Below are 22,800 nucleotides of genomic sequence, written 5' to 3' on the forward strand. Positions count from 1 at the left end.
TTAATTCACACATCATTTTATAAAATAGGTTAAATCCTGTTTTTTTAGCCGAAGCAATTCATGGTTAGCCATTCTTTCCTGTGTTCCCCAAATGCAGCACTGGTCCCTGGTGAGTTCAGCCACCCCGCTCACCTCACGCCACTCCAAAAACACATCCAACAGGTGAGCTCGTGACTGACTGACTTCATTGGTTCTCCTAAAGTTAATCCATTGGGAGGACTGAGTTATGATGGAATTGGATCAATTTTTCCACACGGAATTGTAACTGATTCTGCGGGAAAAGTGTGTTCCCGAAGCAATAACGCCAAACTCCCATCTAAAATGTTAGCGCTAAAATAGCACGAGCTTACATTATGTTACATTCCTTTAATGTTGAACGTGTTTATGTCAAACTTGGCCTTGTCTAAAGTTGAAAAACTGACTTCACACCAGTTAGTAGGTCGAAAACATAAGATAGAAATCCATTTTTACGTATAGCCTACTTAATATTTCCCCATTTTTACTTGGCTAAGGTTAGCCAATTTAGCTAATGTTAGCTAGTCTTCCGTGGTTAAAATAACTAAGTACATTTACTCAAGTATTGTATTTAAGTACTTTTTTTGACGTATTTGTACTTGAGTATTTCCACTTAATGCTACTTTGTACTTCTACTCGACATTTCAGAGGCAAATATTGTACTTTTTACTCCATTACATTTATTTTGACACACAGGTGCACTACTATCGTAGTACTATCTCTTGAAGCTACTTACCATAATCATTTAATTCTGTGAAAAGATAAGTACTTTTACTTTTGATACTTTTACAAAAGTACATTTAGCTAATAAGTCATGCTGTACTTTATATAGTTTTGAAATAGGCCATTGTGAACAAATTATAATATTTGTCTTTTAATACTTTTGTAAAGATTAGAAATCAGGACTTTTACTTGTAATGGAGTATTTTAAGATATTGTATTTGTACTTTTACTTAAGTAAAGGATCTGAGTACTTCTTCCAACAATTATATTCTTCTTTCAGTAGGAGTAGAGTACATTTGTGGTGAATTTGGAAGTTGAAATGACTTGAAGTTAATAAGCTGAATAATGTCAGTATTTCATGAGAGTCAGACTGGTGAAATGTCTTCACTCAGAACAAGGCATGTAAGGTCCATTTTCTATTTAGCGTAACCAGTGGTGGAAAGTAACTAAGTACAGTTACTCAATTAGTGTACTTAAGTTCACATTTCAGGTAATTGTACTTCACTTGATTATTTTCTTAATGTGCCACTTCTTATTTCTACATTTATTTGATAGGTTTAGTGACTTTATTGGTGCAGATTTGTACACACAAATAATGAAGAATGTTTGAAATAGCTCATGTAAATTAAACAATCCAACATTCTAATTAAGTACATAAAACAATAAGTCCGAGACGGAAAGGTTTAACAACTGCAAGGTAATTCTTAGGAAACATTTGCAAGATTTTCTGCTTTTTCTGCAATGTCTACTTTTACTCATACTATAGGTGCATATTCCTGGTCATACTTAAATACCATTTTAAATGCAGTACTTTTACTTAAAATATGTTTACAGTGTAGTATTATTACGTTTACTTAACTAATAGATCTAAATACTTTTCCCACCTCCGAGCGTAATGTTACTGTTAAGTTTGAAATGTTTTTCAAAGGGGTGCAGCTTGGGAAAATGTAGCATCGCTTAACGATATAACAATTGATAACAAAATAAGCTATATCATTTATTGGATAATGTTTAAAATTACATTGGTTTTTTTCAGAAACAATTATGTCCACAAATAAAGTGGGTTGTGGACCCCCAAAGCTGGAGTCGTGTTGGGCATCAGGGGACGGAGACCACTCAGTTCAAGTGAAGATTGTACAGGTCCCAACCACATGTAAATCCAGCACTGTCATAGCCCCACCTAAAATCATCACCGCCAGCCAAGTCCATCAAACCACCTCCTCCACAGTGCTGACAGCCAGACACACTTCCTCTCCTTCTGTCATGGTGGTATCGAAGGTGACTACCTCAGGAGGAGTGAGTGCTAAAATCCAACCACAGGTAACAAAAGCAGCTTTGAGCCAGGTTGCCTCCATGACCCAGGCCACAACCCAAGGAAGGACGCTGGTTATAACGGTACCCAGGGCAACGGGTCCTCAGCCAGTGAGTGTGGCCCCCCGGATGCCACACACCACCTCCACACAGCTCCCTGCCAATTTCCAGATCCCACCAGGTGAGTCGGCCTCTACATGCTTGTGGTCCAAATGTTTGCCCTGATCGGTGATGTTCTCTTCTAATAATATAACTCATGTTTACAGATTTTAACATATATTTTCCCATCGAAAATACTAATCTCATAGTCTTTAGATTGTCACTGTGTCTCAATTTGGATACTTCCATTAATATACTTCCATGCAGAACACTATGTTCTTGTATAGTGTGTTTGAGAAGGTAGTGTTGTTTTAAATGTCAGAAATGCAAGTGCTAAAGTTTGAATCATTCTTGTTAAACAATTCACGTTCTAACACTCAAGAAAATGTGTTTTAAATACAAAGGTGTTGGATCAAAAAGTAATTTATTTCTTAAATAATTCCCCAACTATGTTTGGTCAACGATGTACACATCCTTACACTTTACCCATCACCCGTTTTTCAGGACAATCGTCAGTTAATTGCAGGTAGTGATTTCAGACCCTCCTTCTGGCAGGTATGATGTTGATCCGCAGCGAGAGTGGTCAGCTGATGCTGGTCTCCCAGCAGGCTTTAGCACAGGCCCAGCAGGCACCAAGAGGCGTCGGTGGTCAAGCACCAAAAATACTGGTCCCTCAGGTATTTGGTGTACTGCTGATTTGATTGTATGCGCCTCGAGGCCAATGAAATCCATGGCTCAATGATTTACGTTTTCCGTGTTGTCCTTTTACGTCTGTCCCATTCTTTTTGTTTGCGAATCTCAAGAATACCTTGAAGAAATGTGTTAAAATGTCAGGCAGACATGAGTGTAAACTGCAACTTGACTGACTGAACAGTGAGGCAGTCATTATAGTTTGATACTGACGCGGACAAATGACATCCTCACTTGTGTGGTCTTCACTAGCTGTCAAGTCTGTTATTCAGGTATCTGCAGCAGCTGGAAATAAGAGTAATGAGAAGGTGACGGTGATCAGGCTGACCACCCCTCCCAGTTTCCAACCAGCTCCAGTCCAGAAGACAGCTATGGTGAAGGTACACTGGCTGCTTTACTCTTACCATCACTGACAGCAACTCATGTATATATGGTCATGAGTATTTTTACTGCATTTCAACATTACTTGTTACAAATAACAAGAATTATGAGAAATTATAATCCACAGCTTGCTTGAAAATATCAGATTTTGTTTTTTTTATTTATATGAGGAACCTCAAGTCTGAATATTATTTGTAGACTGGGACTTCTAGCGGGACTTATTCCGCTAACTGCGATTTTGCGTAATGTAATAGTGCATATTGTGGAAATTTGATAACATTTCAATAACTTGTGCAGCCCTAGTTGCATCTCCTTTCCAGTCTCGGATAGTTGGCAGGGCTCCCCACAGTACTGGAAGGCTAAACGTTTATTGAGATAACAAGGTATATGAGTCCCGTAGGTTTAATTTATGTATTCATCAGATTTTTCTCCATAAATAATCTGTACCAGTACAATAATGTACTTGTAACTGGTGTAAAAATACTTCTATTTAGGGGAACATGGTGCACTTCTACTAGTATCAAATTGAAACCAAAATTACATTTGTCCAAACTTGCAGGTGCATGAGTTTTTTTTAAATGCAGGTACCTATATACAGATTACACTGACTCATGTAAAGGCTACCTGACCTGTCAGTGTTTACATCCCAGCAAGTTGTATCTCCACTTCTTACCACAACCACTCACACATGCATAATCCAGCAGTATGGATGCCTGTTACCTGAACATTAGTTCATTTGATATGATTGTGTTATTAGTTTTAAGGCGATGGATTGTATTGTTCAGGTGATGGGTGTAGCTCCCAAACCAGCCGTAGTGCAGCCTCTCAGCGCTGTGTCTGAACGGGGGGGCCAGCTCCGTATTCAGACTGTCGTCACGGAAACCAAGAAGGATCCAGCAGGCGCCATTAGTCAGGTGAGTCTCTGCAGTCCCAACTCTGACCTGCACTTGAAACTAATTTAGATCTGAAACTGCAACATCAGGGTAGAGAGTATTTCATGTAGGTTTGTGTGATGACTTGCAGAAAATACTAACAAAAAAAACGTTATTATGATAGCATTTTTCCTTGGTATTATTAGCGGACCTGTTTCCAATAGTACCAACATATTGGTACAATTATTTGATATCATTTCATGATTGTCAATAACAGTTACTGAGGGTTAAAAAAACTCCTTCGACAGTTCAGCAATGTTGCCTGGAGAACGTGTTGGAAGAAGTACTTTGATCCTTTACTAAAGTAACAGTCAAAAATACTACGGTCTTAAAATACTCCACTACAAGTAAAAGTTCTGATTTTAAAATATTACTACTTGCAGAGTGGATATTTCACAGTATTTTATTATTGTGGTCATTTATATTATCCTGTTTTTTAGGGATGCTCCGATCGCCAATTTCGGGGCCGATCGCCGGAATCAGTATCGGCCGATACCGATCACCGATCCGATCGAGTGGGCGGGGCCTAAATGGAAGATTTAAACATCACTTTAAATCTTCCATTTAAAGTGATGTTTAAAACTCAGTTAATGGGGCTCATTCACTGGAGCTTCCACAAACAACAATCAACTTAATTATTACATTCAAATGATGTAAATTATTCAAGTTTACATTCACTTTGGATAATAACACGGGAGAAATTAGCAGAAGCGCTCTCTTTTCCTCTCTCCCTCTCTCTCTCCCCCCTCTCTCTCTCTCCTGACAGCCTGTCAGTATCTCATGCAGCTCACTGATCCAGTAATGAGTGACCCGACAATGAAGAATACATATATTTATAATAACTAGTTTAGCTTGTTCCAGAGGTAGATAAAATAGCTAAGTGTGTTAGGTCTAACTCTTACGGTACGTCCACACAGCAGCTTTTCAAAAATCTTGGAGCTGAACGTGTCTGAAAGCTTGGGGATTTTTTGCGAGCAACGCGACCAACAACCAATCACATGAATCTCCCGCCCCCGACATACAAAGCAAAAAACCCCAGGGATTTTATGCGAGCAATATATATATATATGTAAACTCCCCAAACAGGCGAAAACCTACCAGTTTCACCCACTGTCTCTGCCACCTCCCTCCATGCCTGGTTCCTCCGGTTTGTATCCCGTTAATAGTTCTGGTCGTAAAGAACCGGGTGATTTGCTACCGTAATTTCTCGTTTGGAATATGAGGAAATGAACTGCGGTCTGGTTCTCCCTGTGTGTGTGTTTCGCTGCGCTTACCTGTCCGGCGGGCGGAGCTGCAGGATTTCTGCTTCACACACGTTGCATACCGCTATTTTACTGTCTTTTTCGGACACCTTAAAATAATGCCAGACCGGTGAAGCCATTTTGGCGAGCTTGTTTTGCCGCACACAGAGAAAAGTGTCATGTATTTTACGTCATGCGATCGGCTCTCGCGATCGGCATGTTTAGAGAGCACCGATCGATCGGTAGAGAGTGAGTATCGGCCGATCTCGATCGGTGACCGATCGATCGGAGCAGCCCTACTGTTTTTATAAGAGCATTTTAGTAATGTAGTTGTTTAATGTGGACCGAATTTAGATACTTGAAATACAGTGGGGCAAAAAAGTATTTAGTCAGCCACCAATTGTGCAAGTTCTCCCACTTAAAAAGATGAGAGAGGCCTGTAATTTTCATCCTAGGTATACCTCAACTATGAGAGACAGAATGGGGGAAGAAAATCACATTGTCTGATTTTTAAAGAATTTATTTGCAAATTATGGTGGAAAATAAGTATTTGGTCAATAACAAAAGTTCATCTCAATACTTTGTTATATACCCTTTGTTGGCAATGACAGAGGTCAAACGTTTTCTGTAAGTCTTCACAAGGTTTTCACACTGTTGCTGGTATTTTGGCCCATTCCTCCATGCAGATCTCCTCTAGAGCAGTGATGTTTTGGGGCTGTCGCTGGGCAACATGGACTTTCAACTCCCTCCAAAGATTTTCTATGGGGTTGAGATCTGGAGACTGGCTAGGCCACTTCAGGACTTTGAAATGCTTCTTACGAAGCCACTCCTTCGTTGCCCGGGCGGTGTGTTTGGGATCATTGTCATGCTGAAAGACCCAGCCACGTTTCATCTTCAATGCCCTTGCTGATGAAAGGAGGTTGTCACTCAAAATCTCACGATACATGGCCCCATTCATTCTTTCCTTTACACGGATCAGTCGTCCTGGTCCCTTTGCAGAAAGACAGCCCCAAAGCATGATGTTTCCACCCCCATGTTTCACAGTAGGTATGGTGTTCTTTGGATGCAACTCAGCATTCTTTCTCCTCCAAACACGTCTAGTTGAGTTTTTACCAAAAAGTTCTATTTTGGTTTCATCTGACCATATGACATTCTCCCAATCCTCTTCTCGATCATCTAAATGCTCTCTAGCAAACTTCAGATGGGCCTGGACATGTACTGGCTTAAGCAGGGGGACACGTCTGGCACTGCAGGATTTGAGTCCCTGGCGGCGTAGTGTGTTACTGATGGTAGTCTTTGTTACTTTGGTCCCAGCTCTCTGCAGGTCATTGACTAGTTCCCCCCCGTGTGGTTCTGGGATTTTTGCTCACCGTTCTTGTGATCATTTTGACCCCACGGGGTGAGATCTTGCGTGGAGCCCCAGATCGAGGGAGATTATCAGTGGTCTTATATGTCTTCCATTTTCTAATAATTGCCCCCACAGTTAATTTCTTCACACCAAGCTGCTTACCTATTGCAGATTCAGTCTTCCCAGCCTGGTGCAGGTCTACAATTGTGTTTCTGGTGTCCTTTGACAGCTCTTTGGTCTTGGCCATAGTGGAGTTTGGAGTGTGACTGTTTGAGGTTGTGGACAGTTATCTTTTATACTGATAACGAGTTCAAACCGGTGCCATTAATACAGTTAACAAGTGGAGGACAGAGGAGGCTCTTAAAGAAGAAGTTACAGGTCTGTGAGAGCCAGAAATCTTGTTTGTTTGTAGGTGACCAAATACTTATTTTACAGAGGAATTTACCAATTAATTCATTAAAAATCCTACAATGTGATTTCCTGGATTCTTTCCCCCCATTCTGTCTCATAGTTGAAGTGTACCTAGGATGACAATTACAGGCCTCATCTTTTTAAGTGGGAGAACTTGCACAACTGGTGTCTGACTAAATACTTTTTTGCCCCACTGTACTGTGTAGATTAGCAGTACAGTACAGCATTATACCATATCATGTTTTTGTATATGTACAAAGTAGTAACTGTGTTAAAATAAATGTAGTGGAGTAAAATGCAGGTTGTGTTGAAGTATAACGCAGCAATACATGGAAATACTCAAGTTAAGTACAAATATATAAAAAAGGTACTTGAGTACAATATTTGAGAAATGCACTTAGTTAGTTTCCACCACCGCCTGGGGGGGATTACATTTTTCTGCCTCCAGACACAATTTAGTTTTTTAGTACAAAAACGTTGTGTTCAAACTGTTGAAGTCATGCCGTCCGTCTTCTGTGTTTCATCTGAGCAATATCCAAGAACATTTTCTGTTTGTTTTACCTGTAGTCACCATGTATTCTTTCCTTTCACCAATATATCGTTTTGCTACATAGACAATTTAGGCCAGTGAACACAGCCATTGATTAGCCTATGTAACAGTTTAGAGGTATACTGTGTGTCAGCCGAAATATATTTGTGAGTAAACTAGGGCTGCTCGATTATGGTAAAAATCATAATCTCGATTATTTGGGTCAATAATTGATATCACGATTATTAAAAACGATTCAAAAAAATGTGAACAGTATGTTTTTAACAGTTGATTACCCAGAACTTTAAGCATAATTCAACTGAAAAACCAAAAAAATAATAAATAATCGTTTTATTTCGATTATGTTATTTTCATAATCGTTGCAAGCCAAAATCGTAATTGCGATTGAAATACGATTAATTGAGCAGCCCTAGAGTAAACCTTAATAAAGATGTGTTGTTACCTGACATTTCACCCCCAGGCTACCCTGGAGAGTGTGAAGAAGTGCAAGAACTTCCTGGTGACTCTGATCAAGCTGGCCTCCAGTGACTCACGGTCACCCAACATGGCCAACAACGTGCGCGGACTGGTCCGGAGTCTGCTGGTATGGCACTACTCACAACATCTTCTAATGTCTAAATGATATTAAAAGATGTCCATTTAGGCTGGAAAAGCACTTCAATACCTGACAATAATATGTTTCCTTTTTTTCTATCCTGCAGGAGGGGAAGCTGGAAGCAGAGGAGTTCACAGAGCAGCTCTATCGAGAGCTGAAGTCGACTCCACAGTCCTGCTTGGTGCCTTTTCTCAAGGTCAGCAGAGATTCGGCTGGAAGCTTTTCGTTTTTGGCTAACCTTAATAATCCCTTTCAATAGTTCAAATGACAAACCGATCACATCAACCTTCTACTTATGTATGTTAATTATATAAGTGACTTGATTAAAAAGATGAAACTGGATTGTTGTCAGGCTATCTCCTTCTGCTTTTCCATTTAACTTTACCAATTAGTTTTACCTGAGCTCTACCCATTGTTTGGTGAATAAAATGTAATTTGAACTCCTAGTTAAGTCTTCATATAAACAATTAAATAAGCATTCTGGTGTCAAAATGGAATTTGACTGATGACATGACTTCTTTTATTTTTGTGATTTCTACTAGAAAAGTCTTCCTGCAGTTCGTCGCCTCACTGCAGACCCGCAGCTGTTTATCCAACAGGCTTCAACTCCTGTCCGCAGCGACAACAACAACACTAATAACAACAACAACAACACTCTGCTGACCACCATGAAGCAGAACAGCACTGTCACAGGACACAGCCTCAGTACCAGCCTGAAGGTAAACACATGAAATATGGTGAGCAGTGTACATTTTACAAAGAACAACAGCATTCTCAATAATAATTAGGGATGCAACAGGTAATGATAGATTATGACGTACAACAAAAAAGTCAAACTCAACCACTTACTATTGGTACTTAAAACATTTTCATTGCGTAGTTAATTGTAAAGCAGCCTGAAGAAGCTATGGTAAAAGCAATCTTTTAGGATTGTGTTCCCATTCAAAGTTGAATGAAGATATATTTGTTTCCAAAAGGGTGAAATATGAACATAATGATCAGCATTGGCCAAACTGTTATTCTACACATCTCTATCACCTGAAAGATCTGCAATCAGTTAGGGCTGTACCCGAATATTCGTTCGTTGGAGTACTATCCGGGTTTCAATTTAGTTATTCGGATATTCTTTTTTTTCCCTGTTTTTTTGTTGTTGAATTTATTGAAATCTCCAATATCAACGTAAGAGCTTGTGCCTCTTCAGGGGGTGCTAACACTTTTCAATTTCAAAGAACACAAATTGGGTTACATTAACAAATAACTATAAAACAACAATACTGTAGGATAACAAAATGAATGCCGTGAATAAAATGAATATCCGAATATTCGCTGCTGATTACTACCGAATATCCGGAGCCCGAAAAATGGTATTCGGAACAGCCCTACAATCAGTACACCCCTTATTTGAATGATGGTAATGCAGTTAAGAGTTTGCACCGTGCAGCTGTATTATGTAGGAAAATAATATCGGATCAGAGCGTTATCGGCACATAGTCCAAATGAAATATTGTTTCTGTGCTGGCTATGTCTCCCTCTGGGACACTAACTCTCATCTTAATGAATTTCCTTGAATTGCAGGTTACCCAGCAGCCTCGAGCCGTGACTCTGACATCTGGGTTGGTGACTTTTGCTCAGCCCAGAATTGACATGTCTAAGATCAGCAAACCCAGCCCCAGAAACTTCACAGGTAACAGTGAGGGGAGGGGGATCTGTGGGAATGTCACAAGTTGATTGTCATTCTTGCCAATTCTTAACCTTCAGTTCCGCTAAATGGTCATGGTGAAGGCATACAGTCTGAGGAGATGTCATTAGTTATCACATTAAAATGGACAGTTTTCTGTGTGTATAGGATTAATGAAGTGTGATTAGCTGACCAACATCACTGGCTGAATGTTCTTTGTAAAACAGGCTTCTACATCTTATGTCCACCTGGTATTAAGATCTGTAATGGGGATGTAACTACACAGAGTAGGATTGGGGAACCGTTTCTATTATTTATATCTTCCAATCACAGTTACTCAAGATCCCTGGGGCGTGTGGGGGCATGGTTCAGTGCCTGAGTTTTAAAATAATAGAAACTTTAGCTTCTGCAAGCTTTCCAGTTAAGGTTATGTAAATATAATGTATACAAGGTTTTGAATATTCAATTTTAGACATTGAAACATTATCGGCTCGTATTTTAAAATTCTGGGCAACTAAACTTGAACAAAGTTCCGTTTAACCTTATCATTATTATCACAAACCAAAAAGTTCACATGTTCATTCATAACATTCACTTTCTAACTATTACTATTAATAACTTCCAAAAATATTGGATGCAGTAGTCCACTTCCCACAATCATCTCAGCTAGACTCAGCTAGACTCAGCTAGTGTTATTTCATTTGCATATTGAGATTGAATCCCTATTCTGTCCAAATCATGATACCAAGATAGTAATGATACCAGGTGTAGATTGCAAAAGCCCCCTGATGAGATTTCATTATCCAAATATAGACAACCAAGTGGAGAGGATATTTTACCCTTCAAAGTGGCAAGCAGTCACGGAATTGACCAAACTCACATTTCTGAAATGAGTGTTTGTTTCCTAAAAAATAAGCAAAGTGAAGTTGATAGTCAACCAGACTAAAATGCTACCTTCCACATGAATTTGTTACGGCTGTTTTTTCAGGAACATTTACACTGAAGCAGCCTGTCATTCAGGATCGTCCCACCAAGTTTGCTTTCAAGGACAGCTCAGGATCTTACAAGTAATACACGTAGTTCATACATCTTTGGTGTAAAGGATTTAAAATTGGCCATTTCCCTTCATCTAATGTGTCTGTGTGCACGTGCGTCTGTTCCTGTGCGTCCCAGAGAAGATGATGACATCAATGACGTGGCCTCCATGGCGGGAGTGAACCTGCGGGAGGAGAACGCTCGGATCCTGGTCTCAGTGGTGGGCTCCGTGGTGCAGTCCTGCCAGGACCAGCCCTTCCTGTCCCCCCCCACCACTGCTCAGCCGCATCCTGCGCACAGGTACTTGAGCTCAGACTACCCAAACATTCATTTAACATTAGAGCAGTGGTTCTCAAACTTTTTCTGTCATGCCCCCCCAACACAAATAGTCACGTAATGGGCCAAGTTAACATTTATTAAAATACATCAATATGAACGTGAGCATTCCTTTAAAAAAAAATAACTTTGCTAGAACAGTGATAATAAAACAATGCTCCATAAGTCTGTGTGGTCAAAAAAATAAATACATAATACAATTGTGCAATCCCTTTGCTAGAACAATACGTTTTAATACTTAGCCACTTTGCAAAGAAAATGTTGATATTTGGCAAAAAAGTGTGTCTTATCACAGCATTAGTGGCTGCAATGAGCCTGCTTTGCACAGCACATTTCTTCAAAACGGGGTTGCAGGCTCAGTGGCGGCGCCAGAAATGTATTTTGGGGGTGCTGTGGGGTAGCTTGACGTTTCATAGAGGGTGCTCAAACATTTAGGGTTTCCCATTAATGTGCCAGTCGCTACAGTTGAATTTTCTACTGCAACACTCCCCCCGCAAATACACAGTGTACCTGCGACTGTTACAATGAGGGCTCGATAATCAGCTCACGGCATATAGGTGTAAGCAGGGGTAAAGTAAAAGTGGTGTGTGGACCTCACATAGGGGGGTCCAGTGGCATGTTCCCCAGGGAAGATTCTTTTTTAAATATTGAAGTTAAATGCATTAATCTGGTGCACTTTGAGAGCAAAATGAAGAGATCTATGGATACATCTCAACACCCATATGAAACAGAACTGTTAACAGATTAACTTTTTCTTTATGGATATTTTACAAATCACCCTTTTAAACTTTATTCTTTTTTTACTGTCATATAGTATTTCATACCTGTTTTTCATTTATTCTCTTATTTTATAACTATAATGATCATATAAACGTGTGCCTCGGAAATAATTGTTTACATTAATGGTGACCAAACCGTTTGAGACCCACTGGCACTGAGATAACTAAAGTTAACTATCTAAACACTGAGTGTCCTTAAGCTCACTGAGCCTCTCAGTCTGACAGGAGAGGACACTCCTCCACTTTGTTGTTGAAAAAACTCCTTATATCCGTTAGCGTAGCTCGCTAGCACCAGAAGCTAACAACAACGATCTCCGATACCGGTGCGCTCTCTCTCTCTCTCTCTCGCTCACACACGCACACAAAATGGCTCATTCCAAACACACACAGAGCCGAGCTTTAATGAAACACAGAGACCCAGACATAATTGTACTATATCATATTATTTTCGAATCAATAATTTTTCAAATTATGATTTATTTATTTTTTTATATTTTTTTAAATAACAATTTTTCCTCCTGGTCTCTCGCGCCCCGCCCCCCCTGTCATGCCTCTGCGCCCCCCAGGGGTTCATTAGAGGTTAATCAGTGCTTTTATTATCCCGGTGGAAATTGATTTTGTGACAGTTGCTCCATTCTCTAACCAGTTAAGCCCGAAGGTCCCCCAGTGGACCCCTCCCACAGTTTTTTTTTTCTCACATGTCTCAGGGCTTCTTAACATTTATGAAACTATTAATGTTTCATACCCTTTTAAAGGTAAGAAACTCCGCTAACTGACAATAAGAACAATTAAAACTGCGGTCGCACTTGTGCGCGCAGTGATGAGCGGGCCCTCGCGTCCGTGCGCCTGTCGGGGAGGGCGGCAGGTCGTCCCGGCGTCAAGCAGATGCGCGCGAGTCCTGGGAAATGAGCCGTTTCTCATTTCTATCATTTTCGCGTCCCAGACTCCCAGGTGCTCCGGCAGCGACCCGGAAACGGATGTCGAAGGAAAACAAATTTCTCAAAAGGCTCGTCGAGGATCGATTATCGAGGAGGCTGTCTGTAGGAGCCGTAACCGAAGATGCACTGATTTAGAGGAGAGAGGAGTGTCTCTGGAGGAGCTATAACCGAGGGTACACTGAAGTATTCTCCTGAGACGATTTCAGCCAACAGTGATGTTTAAAAGAGGTGTGACGCATGGCTGGACTTCTGTCAACAAAGCACAGCTCTGCAAACTGTTCCCGTTGTGATTATAAGTTATTTGAGATGATCAAATGTGCATCAGACTTTCTGCCCTTTACCGTTTGTTTACTCACTAATCACATGTCCCCTGGATGTTAGGTGATGTTACAGTGAGAACAGCTGCTGAGGGCAGTGCAGAAAGCAGAACTGTGTGTATAATATATATCGCTCAATAACAAATGTAACAGGCCTACATGTCACACTTTATTTGTAGGCTTTAGGAGATATCTACAAATAAACATTAGGGTTAGAGTTAGCGAGTGTATAGGTGTCTGTTGTAATGAATATGCCGCCAGCAAAGGGTGTTGTTGGACTAACAGTAGGTGTGTGTGTGTGTGTGCATTTCAAAACAGTGCACAAACGCTACGAGACGGAATTCCCTCCTAATTCTGCTCTACGCTCCCAAAAGGGGAGGGGCCTGAAAGGACAGCTAAATGCACAGCAGTCCATTTTCACCAGGCCCAACAACAAGAGCAAGGCTGCTACCAGAGCATCTTATCGTGTCAGTCACGTTCTTGAGAAACACATGAAGTCTTTCGAAGACGGCGAAGTTGTGAAAGAAGCATTCCTGGAGGCTGCCGACGCGCTTTTTGGGGACAGTAAAAATAACAGAAGCATTTCAACAGGTTTTTGATATAATAAAAACTCAAGTTGGATACCGTTATTAATCAGCTGTAAGTTTTAGTTTGTTTGAACTTATTCATTATAATTATTGTACAAAATGGTATAAGAATGCAAACTTAAATTGATTATAGTTTATTATCAATTCAGGTTAAGAAACTAGTGTTGCGTGCATCCTATTTTAAAGGCATTTCTTTTTATAATCTACTAAAATGCAACAAAAAAAGGGTTTGATTCTATTAATTTTGTCTTTTTTATTGCACTGTTGCAGCAGATTCCTGTGTAGCTTCAGATCTGAGTTGTCTTATTAGTAAGCCTAATTTATACTTTTGTAGCAACACTATTTTATATAATGGCAAAGAAAGGGTTCAGAGTCTTTTCTTTTTTTCCTGTGTCATATGTGGCAGCACTGTTCAATGTTTCTTGAAAACATTACCCACTGTAGTATGTGACTTGTGAATAAACTCCAACTCTGTATCAACAACTCTGTTGTGTAGCTTCAGTTAAATACTTGTATGTGTGTAGATTAGAAAGAGGTAAGATAAAGGATCTGCAGTATTTTATGGAGTATTAATCGTACAAAGGTCAGTTTTATACAAGTAGAAGTGTGTATTTACCTGGTAGTAGGCTGTCAGTAATGGCTACGCCTCTCTATTTGGACTGGTAGATCTCGGCAGACTGGCAACTTTGAAAGTAGCTCTCGGTTCAAAAAAGGTTGGGCACCCCTGACCTAAAATATGAACGTAAAAAGAACCCCCCTAACATCCCTGGCCCTGAGGATCAGTTTGTTGAGGCTGCTGCCCTCTGCCTGCTCCCCGGCACACTGCAGCAGATACCACAGAATACGAATAAAACACCCTCTGTCCTGAGACCCTCAGATCGGACAAGGAAAAACTCCCAAAGGAACCCCACAGTTCATGGGGGGGAAATGGAAGTGTCTAGCAGACGATGAAGGACCTGAAGCTCCTCTGAAGAAATGGCGGCTTTTGGCTGGAGTTCTTAGAATCCTCCACAATGTCAGACTGACCCCTGGAAGGAAACGGGGGCCTTGGTCCTCTTCTTCCATACTGTAGTTGAACAGCTACATGCAGACAGCATGACATCAACAAATAGCAGATTCTCTCACACACAAAGAAACCAACCAACACAGGCCTAAACATATGAGTATGGAAATGGTGCCAGGCGACATTTAGAATTAGATTTAACGTATTCATTGAAGCCACACCAAGTATAATTAACCATTTTTAACACTAAATATTGTTGTTTAAGCTAACATGTTGTGTTTTGAACCATTTTCCTTACAAGTTTAGCTATAATGCTGGGGGTGTCAAACTCTTTTTAGTTCAGGGGCCAAATTTGATCTCAAGTGGGCCGGACCAGTACAATCCTATCATAATAACCTATAAATAACGACAACTCCTTCTCTTATTTTATTGCAAATGTACTTTCTGCAAATGTTCACATTTAATTAACTATCTTTTACAAAACAATATGAACAACCTGACATTTCTTAAGAAAATGAGTGCAATTTCAATGACTTCACATATGCATTCAAACTTACAGATCACAGTGTATCTAAACACATTATCTGGAACTGAACAATACAAATGTTCCCTTAGAATCAAAGCAATTTATTGTACATCCCTTTCCACATCTGTGTAGCAATCGTGACCCCCTGAACTGACACACCACCATACAAACTAAAGTGGGAACTATTAGGGAAGAACGTTAAGTTATCCCCCTGTCTTGTAAATGTTTAAAATGTGTACATACAAAATACATGAAAAAATGCAGTTAATGTATTTTCTGTCATTTTCACACTTTGAAAATCCATCCTGTGGGCTGGATGATTCACCCCCCTGCTATGATGTGTCTCTGCCTCTTGTTGTGTGCTGTGTCAGGTCAGGGTCTGGGGCTGACGGAGGTGGGTCCGGAGGTGGGGGCTCTGGTGTCTCATGCCACACTGGAGTTTCTGCGGGGGCTGCTGGAGAAGCTCACCGTGATGGCAGACCACCGCAAGGCAGCCCTGAAGGTACAGCCATGTGAATTAAACTGCTATTTAAAGAAGTGATTTATCCTTGTTAACACAACAATAAATATGTTGAAATATATATATGTGTGTATGTATATGTTCATATGTGTGTATATGTATGTATGTATGTATATATATATAAAACCTCATTCAAATCCCACGTCAAAACTCAACTGTTCAGATTAGCATTCACATTAGCATTAAAGATCTGGTTAGCTCATGTAACTACTGTCATGTCCCTCCATACCAGGGGTCAGAACCTTTTTGATATGAAGTGCCATTTAAAAAAAGATCGTGAACTGTCAACGGGGGGAGCCTTGCTGCGGGGAAGCAGTGTGTGGACCTCTTTCACCTGTCAGCACAACTTACATGATGCCGTTTAAACACATTTAAATAATTGGTTTAAACGGCATAATAATAATGTCCGTTCTGTGATTCTCCAGAACACACAGATGGCCAGTCCGCCCCTGTGTAGCATGTTATTTCGATGAGAGATGAGCAGATCGCCACTGGGCTTTCAACTTAAGACACAGCCACGCAAAAACTGCGGCATTTGTACAGCTCCTTATGGATACTGTAATTAGTGAAGTGCCGGCAGCACTACACCCCTGATGGTTTCACCACGGAGGAAAGCGGCAGAAAGTCACCTGGAGATAAAGAGAGCGGGGCTGCGTTGCGTGCATGGCTTCCTTCTGCTTGTAACGGGGAGACGCGCTCTGCCGGCGGTCTCGTTCAGGATCCGAAAATACAATTTAAATATTTTGCACACTTATTCCTAGTGCCACTGGTTACGGTGCCGCGTGCCACTGCTGGCGCGCGTGCCAGGGGTTGCTGACCCCTGCTCCATACTGATCTACTTTTTAATTTATTGTCTACTTTGATGTCTTCCCTGTCTGTATTTTATAATTTGCTGATTTGCTGTTAGAGCATTTCTTTTATTCATTGACAGGCGAGCTTGGGTGCCTTGGAAGGCGCCTCCAAATGATATGTATTACTATTATTATTATTAATATTATACGTGTCATACAGCAGTTTGGTTGGTTTCTTGTTACTACAAAGATTTGTGCTAGCTTTTACACATCCTTTTCACATTATATCATTTCATTGATGTCATTTATATGGCTCATTGTCAATGCAGCTATTTGTCATATTTCTTGTTTTGCTGAGTATTTTGTCTGTGCATAATGGCACTCATGTTGTTAGTAATCATTATGATTAGTAATCATAAATTGTGTGCGCAGGAGGACTGTTGGCATAGCAAAGTTAGCGATGTGCGCTCCCAGCTTCGCTTCCTGGAGGAAGTGGAGAGTTTGAAGAAGAAGAGGAAGAATGACGAGGAGAGAGAGAGGCTGCTGCGATTGGCCAGAGTAAGCTGGGCCAGAAAGAAGCCTGCCCCTTTTTTACTTATACGACATTTACTTTTTTTTAATTCGAAAAAAAGTAATTGAATCTACACAACCAAGACGAGTATACTATAAAGCTAACCATTTGAAGGATTTAAAATGGTCTTTTTTGTTAAAATGTCAATGTTATTTTAGATCACACCACATTCTATTTGTTTCAGTATTACTAACTCAACATGTCTGTGATCCCAGAGTCGCTCTCACACTGAAGACCCACAGCTTCTGCTGCTCAAGCAAAGAGCCAAAGAGGTGTGTATGTGTTTCGTGACACTCGACCACACAGTCTATGTGCCAGCTGAATAGCCCCAACAATTATTATACATGTCTAAATATTATACTATATAATCCCGTGTCTCTACTCTCTTCAGATGCAGCAGATGGAACAGGCTCAGGTTCAGCAGAGAGAGGCCAACCTCACGGCTCTGGCTGCCATCGGGCCCCGCAGGAAGAGGCCCCTGGAGCTCACTGAGGGCCAGGTAGGTCTGTGTGCTGAAAAATACATTGAGGACTGCGATGAGACTCTAATTTCACATTAAAAGCCTACAAAGACATTTTCTAATGACTCATGTCATTTGAACTGCTGTAAGGCTTTTAATGTGAAACAGCTGATGCAGGAAGTTCATTGACATGAGAAATGTGGAGAAAATGGTTTGTTATGAGTGAAGAAAAACAAAATGTCTGGTCAAAAGAGGAACTCAAAGCAGCGGTGATTACAAGTTGCGCATCTAATAGGAAAAAAGGGAGAAATGATTTAAGTTTGTCGTTCATAAAAACATCCTCCTTCCTAATAAATGCGGTATAAGTACCTGTTTTGGGTTACTGAACATGAGTTGAGCATTGACAATATTTGTTTTTGCTCATAATAGATGCAGTTGTCTTAAAGGAAGACACAAGTCTTCAGTTCAGTTTGTCTGAAAGTGTAAACATCTAAACAGTTTATAAAGTAATACATAATATGCTTCAAGCCGGTCATCAATGAGAAAATAACCCCAACCACAATCAGCGGTTTGACTCACAATATTGATTTTAAAATAAAAATATATGTAAAAATGATCACATTGCTTCAGCTAAGAAAAAACAGTCAGTTCAGCTGAGCAGCAACAGCTGGAACTGCCGTGACAGCAGCACTGATCGAGGTTTTCTAGAGCTGTCCAAGTCCGTTCACGATTTATTTTCCATCAGCCAGTCTCTAAACATTGCCAGAGTCCATACTAGAGGTTTCTCAATACTCAAATTTCCCCTCCTCGACTCCTCGGTCCTCCGGTAGTGACCCGGAAATGAATTTCAGAGCGCCATTTTGAAGGACATCTCATTTCTCTAAATGCACATCGAGGATCGAGCGTCGAGGAGACTCTCTGGAGGAGCTCGAACCGAGGATACACTGATGGTTCCTCCACGGATGCATTTCCGGGAACGGTGGAGGCACGTCCGGACTTATCTCAGCCAATGACAGCTATGCATGCATCCCTTGGATATTATTTTAGAAACTGCTTTCATCATTTTTCATCATCATGTTTACAGTGAGAACAGCTGTGAGGTCCATGCAGAAAGCAGAGCAGTGTGTATAATATATATCACTCAGTATAACAGGCCTACTCTCTTTAGTTGCTGTAGTTTAGTAGATATCTACAAACAAAGAGTCCAGATGTTTCTAAGACCATTTAGTGCTTCACATAATAAAATACACAACGGCTGTAGGCTGATTATGCTTTAGGAGGTGTGTGTGTGTGTGTGTGTGTGGTGTGTGTGATGTGTGTAGTGTGTGTGTGTGTGTGTGTTGTGTGTGTGTGTGTGTGTGTGTGTGTGTGTGTGTGTGTGTGTGTGTGTGTGTGTGTGTGTGTGTGTGTGTGTGTGTGTGTGTGTGTGTGTGTGTGTGTGTGTGTGTGTGTGTGTGTGTGTGTGTGTGTGTGTGTTGGGTGTGTGTGTGATGTGTGTGTGTGTGTGTGTGTGTGTGTGTGTGTGTGTGTGTGTGTGTGTGTGTGTGTGTGTGTGTGTGTGTGTGTGTGTGTGTGTGTGTGTGTGTGTGTGTGTGTGTGTGTGTGTGTGTGTGTGTGTGTGTGTGTGTGTGTGTGTGTGTGTGAGAGAGATGGATCGTTGGAGCTATGTGCAACTCCAGGCATATGCTCGAACGGGAGCTGCCTGGACGCTGCAATCATGTTGCGCACTATCCGTGCTGAGTGTGCTGACTTCTCGTACAATGTCCCACTGTCTGGCTTCCTGCATAAAGTCAAGTGCTCGGCGCAGTTGTGGCGAAATGTCGCTCCTCTGTTTTCATTTAAACAGCTCCTTATATCTGTTAGCGCAGCTAGCTAGCACCAGATGCTAACAACAACAATGCACGTACGGTCTCTCTCTCTCTCGCTCGGGCCACACATACACACACCCTCCCGGTCCTCCTGATGGCCAGTCGGTGCCTGCCGGTGAGCATGGAAGTGTGGTCTGCCACAAGCGGGCAGCAGGAGCGGGGCTGTCAGCATCAGCTTGTAGATGGTATTTTAAACTCGATGCGCTCTGAAACTACGGGGCGGCCGAGGAAAAAAATACACATGCGTTAATCGCGTTAAAATAATTAGTGGCGTTAATTTTTTTTTGCGTTAACGCGTTATTCACGCGTTAACTTGACAGCCCTAATATAAATATGTGTGTGTGTCCGCATCTGTAGCCTGTTATTGTCTCATTATACCGCACTGTCAATGAATCAAAGTAAATATATAAGTGGTCATGAACACATCTGTCCATCAGACAGAGGGCTGCTGTGCCTCCTGTCATCATTAATGGACGTCTCTTTAAAATGACCGCTCAGAGGAGAGGAGTTCTCATTTCTCTAACCGCCTGCTGCTTCCCCTCCTCTCTCCTCGGCTCCCCTCCTCAGTCCTCCGCTCGCATCTCCTGTGGGCGGGACTAAGTCTCGAGGATAGGAGTCGAGGAGGGAACATTTAAGAATTGAGAAACCTCTACTCTGTGTTCCTGTTGGTGTTTAGCTCCTGTCTGTCTTCTTCTGCTGTCCCCTTTAGTGTTTACTTCCTGTCTGCCTTCTGCTGATTTCTCTGACGTCCTCCTCTTTACTGCTCTTGAGCAGTTTACTTGTTCTTTCTCTCTGTCTTTACTGGGGACAGTTTAGGGCTCCTAAATCCAAAGTTTCTCTCCACAAATATAAGTCATTATTCAAAAAGCATTCCACAGTGTTCTCAGATAGAGGACAATTAATGTTTTATTGGCCAAAGCTGACATAAGATTGACCGGACTTACTCCTGTGGATTGATATGACTGCACACAGTCCATTGATCAGACAACCTGAGCAGCGTTCTGCTATTAAGAAAGAACAGACCGCTGAATTTCCAAATTGACCAATCAGAATTGAGTTGTTTTACTAAGCCGTGTAATGATAGACTATAACACTCTTTTCCAAGCTGCTCTCATGTTTCTTCGACTAAGACAACCTCCAACACTTACGTAGCTTAACCAGTTTAGATGTGGAATTCTAATGAATGAAGACCAACAGAAGACTTACCAAATGATATATCGAAGAAGAAGATGATGGAACGAGGTGCTATAGAGTCCAGGCAGACACACAGGAAGCCCGCAGCTCTCCACAGTCAGCATCAGTGAGACTGTGAGTTTAGCTCATTGAGTCTTTACCTCTGTGCGTTTAAGTTGAGCCCTGCTGGCTTTAGGTTTAGAGACGAGGACGCTCTGTTAGCTGCACATGCTTCCTGCTGCCTTTGAACTCCATTACCCAGCGGAACCGGCTGCCTGCCGCCTCTCACCGCCGCAGGGCTTCCTCTACCTCTGCACCGGCTTTACCTCAGCTCACACTGATGCAGGGGCGGTGGAGGAGGGATGCTCCTGTGAGTGGAGGAAGCTCTGTTCTCTCAGATACTCTTCACTCATGAGCTCGGGTGGAGAACCGGTGGAACGTGTTATTGGGCTACTGATACAGGGCTGTACAAAATGTCATTTATTTTAACATTTTAATTTTGGTTAAGGCTTTCAAATGAGGATTTCAATGTATTTTGTCAAATGTTATGACATCACCCTCACATGTAATAATCCTTAATACAAATGCTAATCACAGCCAGAACAAAATCTTCATTTTCGATAAATTAATTCATCTGATTAGAATGTCAGCTTTTTGGTACAGCCTTAGTAAAACATCAATTGTGATATAACTTTCACTTTTCACAGTGGGAAAGAACAATGTTTTATTTATTCATCATTGTAGAATGGCATTAACTCAGATCATTTATGTTGAAAAGGTCAAATTCATTTGGACCAACTCATGGCTCATGTTTGTATGTTGAGCCTCTCCTGTGACATGTCTCAAAGAGCTCTTTATGTTTCTCATACTGCTTGTGCTGCAGCACCTCTTTTCACCCTCTGTCTGAAACCAGAGCCCAGTCTGCTCTGATTGGTTAACCACTTGGAGATGTCCCGCCCGTATCCTATCAAGTACAATGTGTTGGAGCGCTAGCCAATAGAAGTGCAAGTGTTACATAGTGACTTCAATATGTTATGGAATCAAACGAAGGAGTCCACTTGAGGTGTTTCAGGCAGGGGGCGGAGAGAAACTCCCTTCGGAGGGAACTTTGGGATTTTAGCCTTTGCAGACCAAACACAAGCCTATATAACACAGTACATGAAAATGTGTCAAACACTGGCCATAATAACAGCAGCTTCACTGTGCAGGGCTACTTTATGATAATGAAGACTATTGTTATTTGTATACAAATCTATCTGAAAAACCCTCTCATATTTCTACGTGTGTGTGTCAGGTGCCTGTGCTGCCCAGGCAGTGTGCACAGAGAGTGTCCCGGGTCATGCTGAGGGACCTGCTGCTGTGTATGGAGCAGGATCGCTTCCTCCGCCATTCTCTCACCCTGTACAAAGCCATGCTCTGAGTTGCTACAGGTGATAATTGAATTGCTTTCATTATTATCCACAGTAAGTCTTTAGTTAGTTTGTTTGCACCTGGATTAAGATCTTTCTGTTTGTTATCTATTTATTTTTGAATACGTTGTTCAGAACGTAGTGCTGGAGTGTTGGAAAGCAGCTGCTCTCTTCGGCACTTATTTGCTTTTGTTGTTGATGAATCTATGAGTATGATTTAAAAAGATGAGTTAATAAGACGAGAGCTTCTAGGAAACACTACTGTTAAGTGTTCTATGAACAGTGTTGAAAAAGTAGAAGTATTCTCAGTTGAATTTTTAGTTTTTCATGTATTGTTTGACCATTAAACATTTTTTTGAATTCATCACATCCTGTTATCTGTATTATCATCGGTTGTTTTGAGTTAGAGGAGCTCCACAATGGTAAGAAAAAACGATGTAGGAGTTACACATGAGTTAGACAGTCTCCTGTTATATATTTCCTATAACATGTATATTTTTGAAATTGAAATGG

At 41.1% G+C, this 22,800-nt stretch overlaps 1 protein-coding gene across 1 annotated transcript; it reads left to right on the top strand.

Moving 5' to 3' along the window:
- Positions 1-60: 60 nt before the first annotated feature.
- On the top strand, positions 61-22,372 carry LOC117560618 (transcription initiation factor TFIID subunit 4B-like). The gene is given in 18 exon segments (XM_034237549.1): positions 61-162; positions 1,505-1,517; positions 1,775-2,230; positions 2,704-2,825; positions 3,111-3,218; positions 4,005-4,133; positions 8,162-8,284; positions 8,403-8,492; positions 8,839-9,015; positions 9,872-9,980; positions 10,963-11,041; positions 11,148-11,274; positions 11,276-11,309; positions 15,867-15,997; positions 17,239-17,364; positions 17,593-17,649; positions 17,769-17,876; positions 22,173-22,372. Coding segments are annotated over 18 exon segments (2,217 nt in total). The 3' UTR covers positions 22,299-22,372.
- The last annotated feature ends 428 nt before the right edge of the window (positions 22,373-22,800 follow it).

The sequence above is a fragment of the Gymnodraco acuticeps genome, unplaced genomic scaffold, assembly GCF_902827175.1.
Source record: "Gymnodraco acuticeps unplaced genomic scaffold, fGymAcu1.1, whole genome shotgun sequence".
Taxonomy (NCBI): Eukaryota; Metazoa; Chordata; class Actinopteri; order Perciformes; family Bathydraconidae; genus Gymnodraco; species Gymnodraco acuticeps.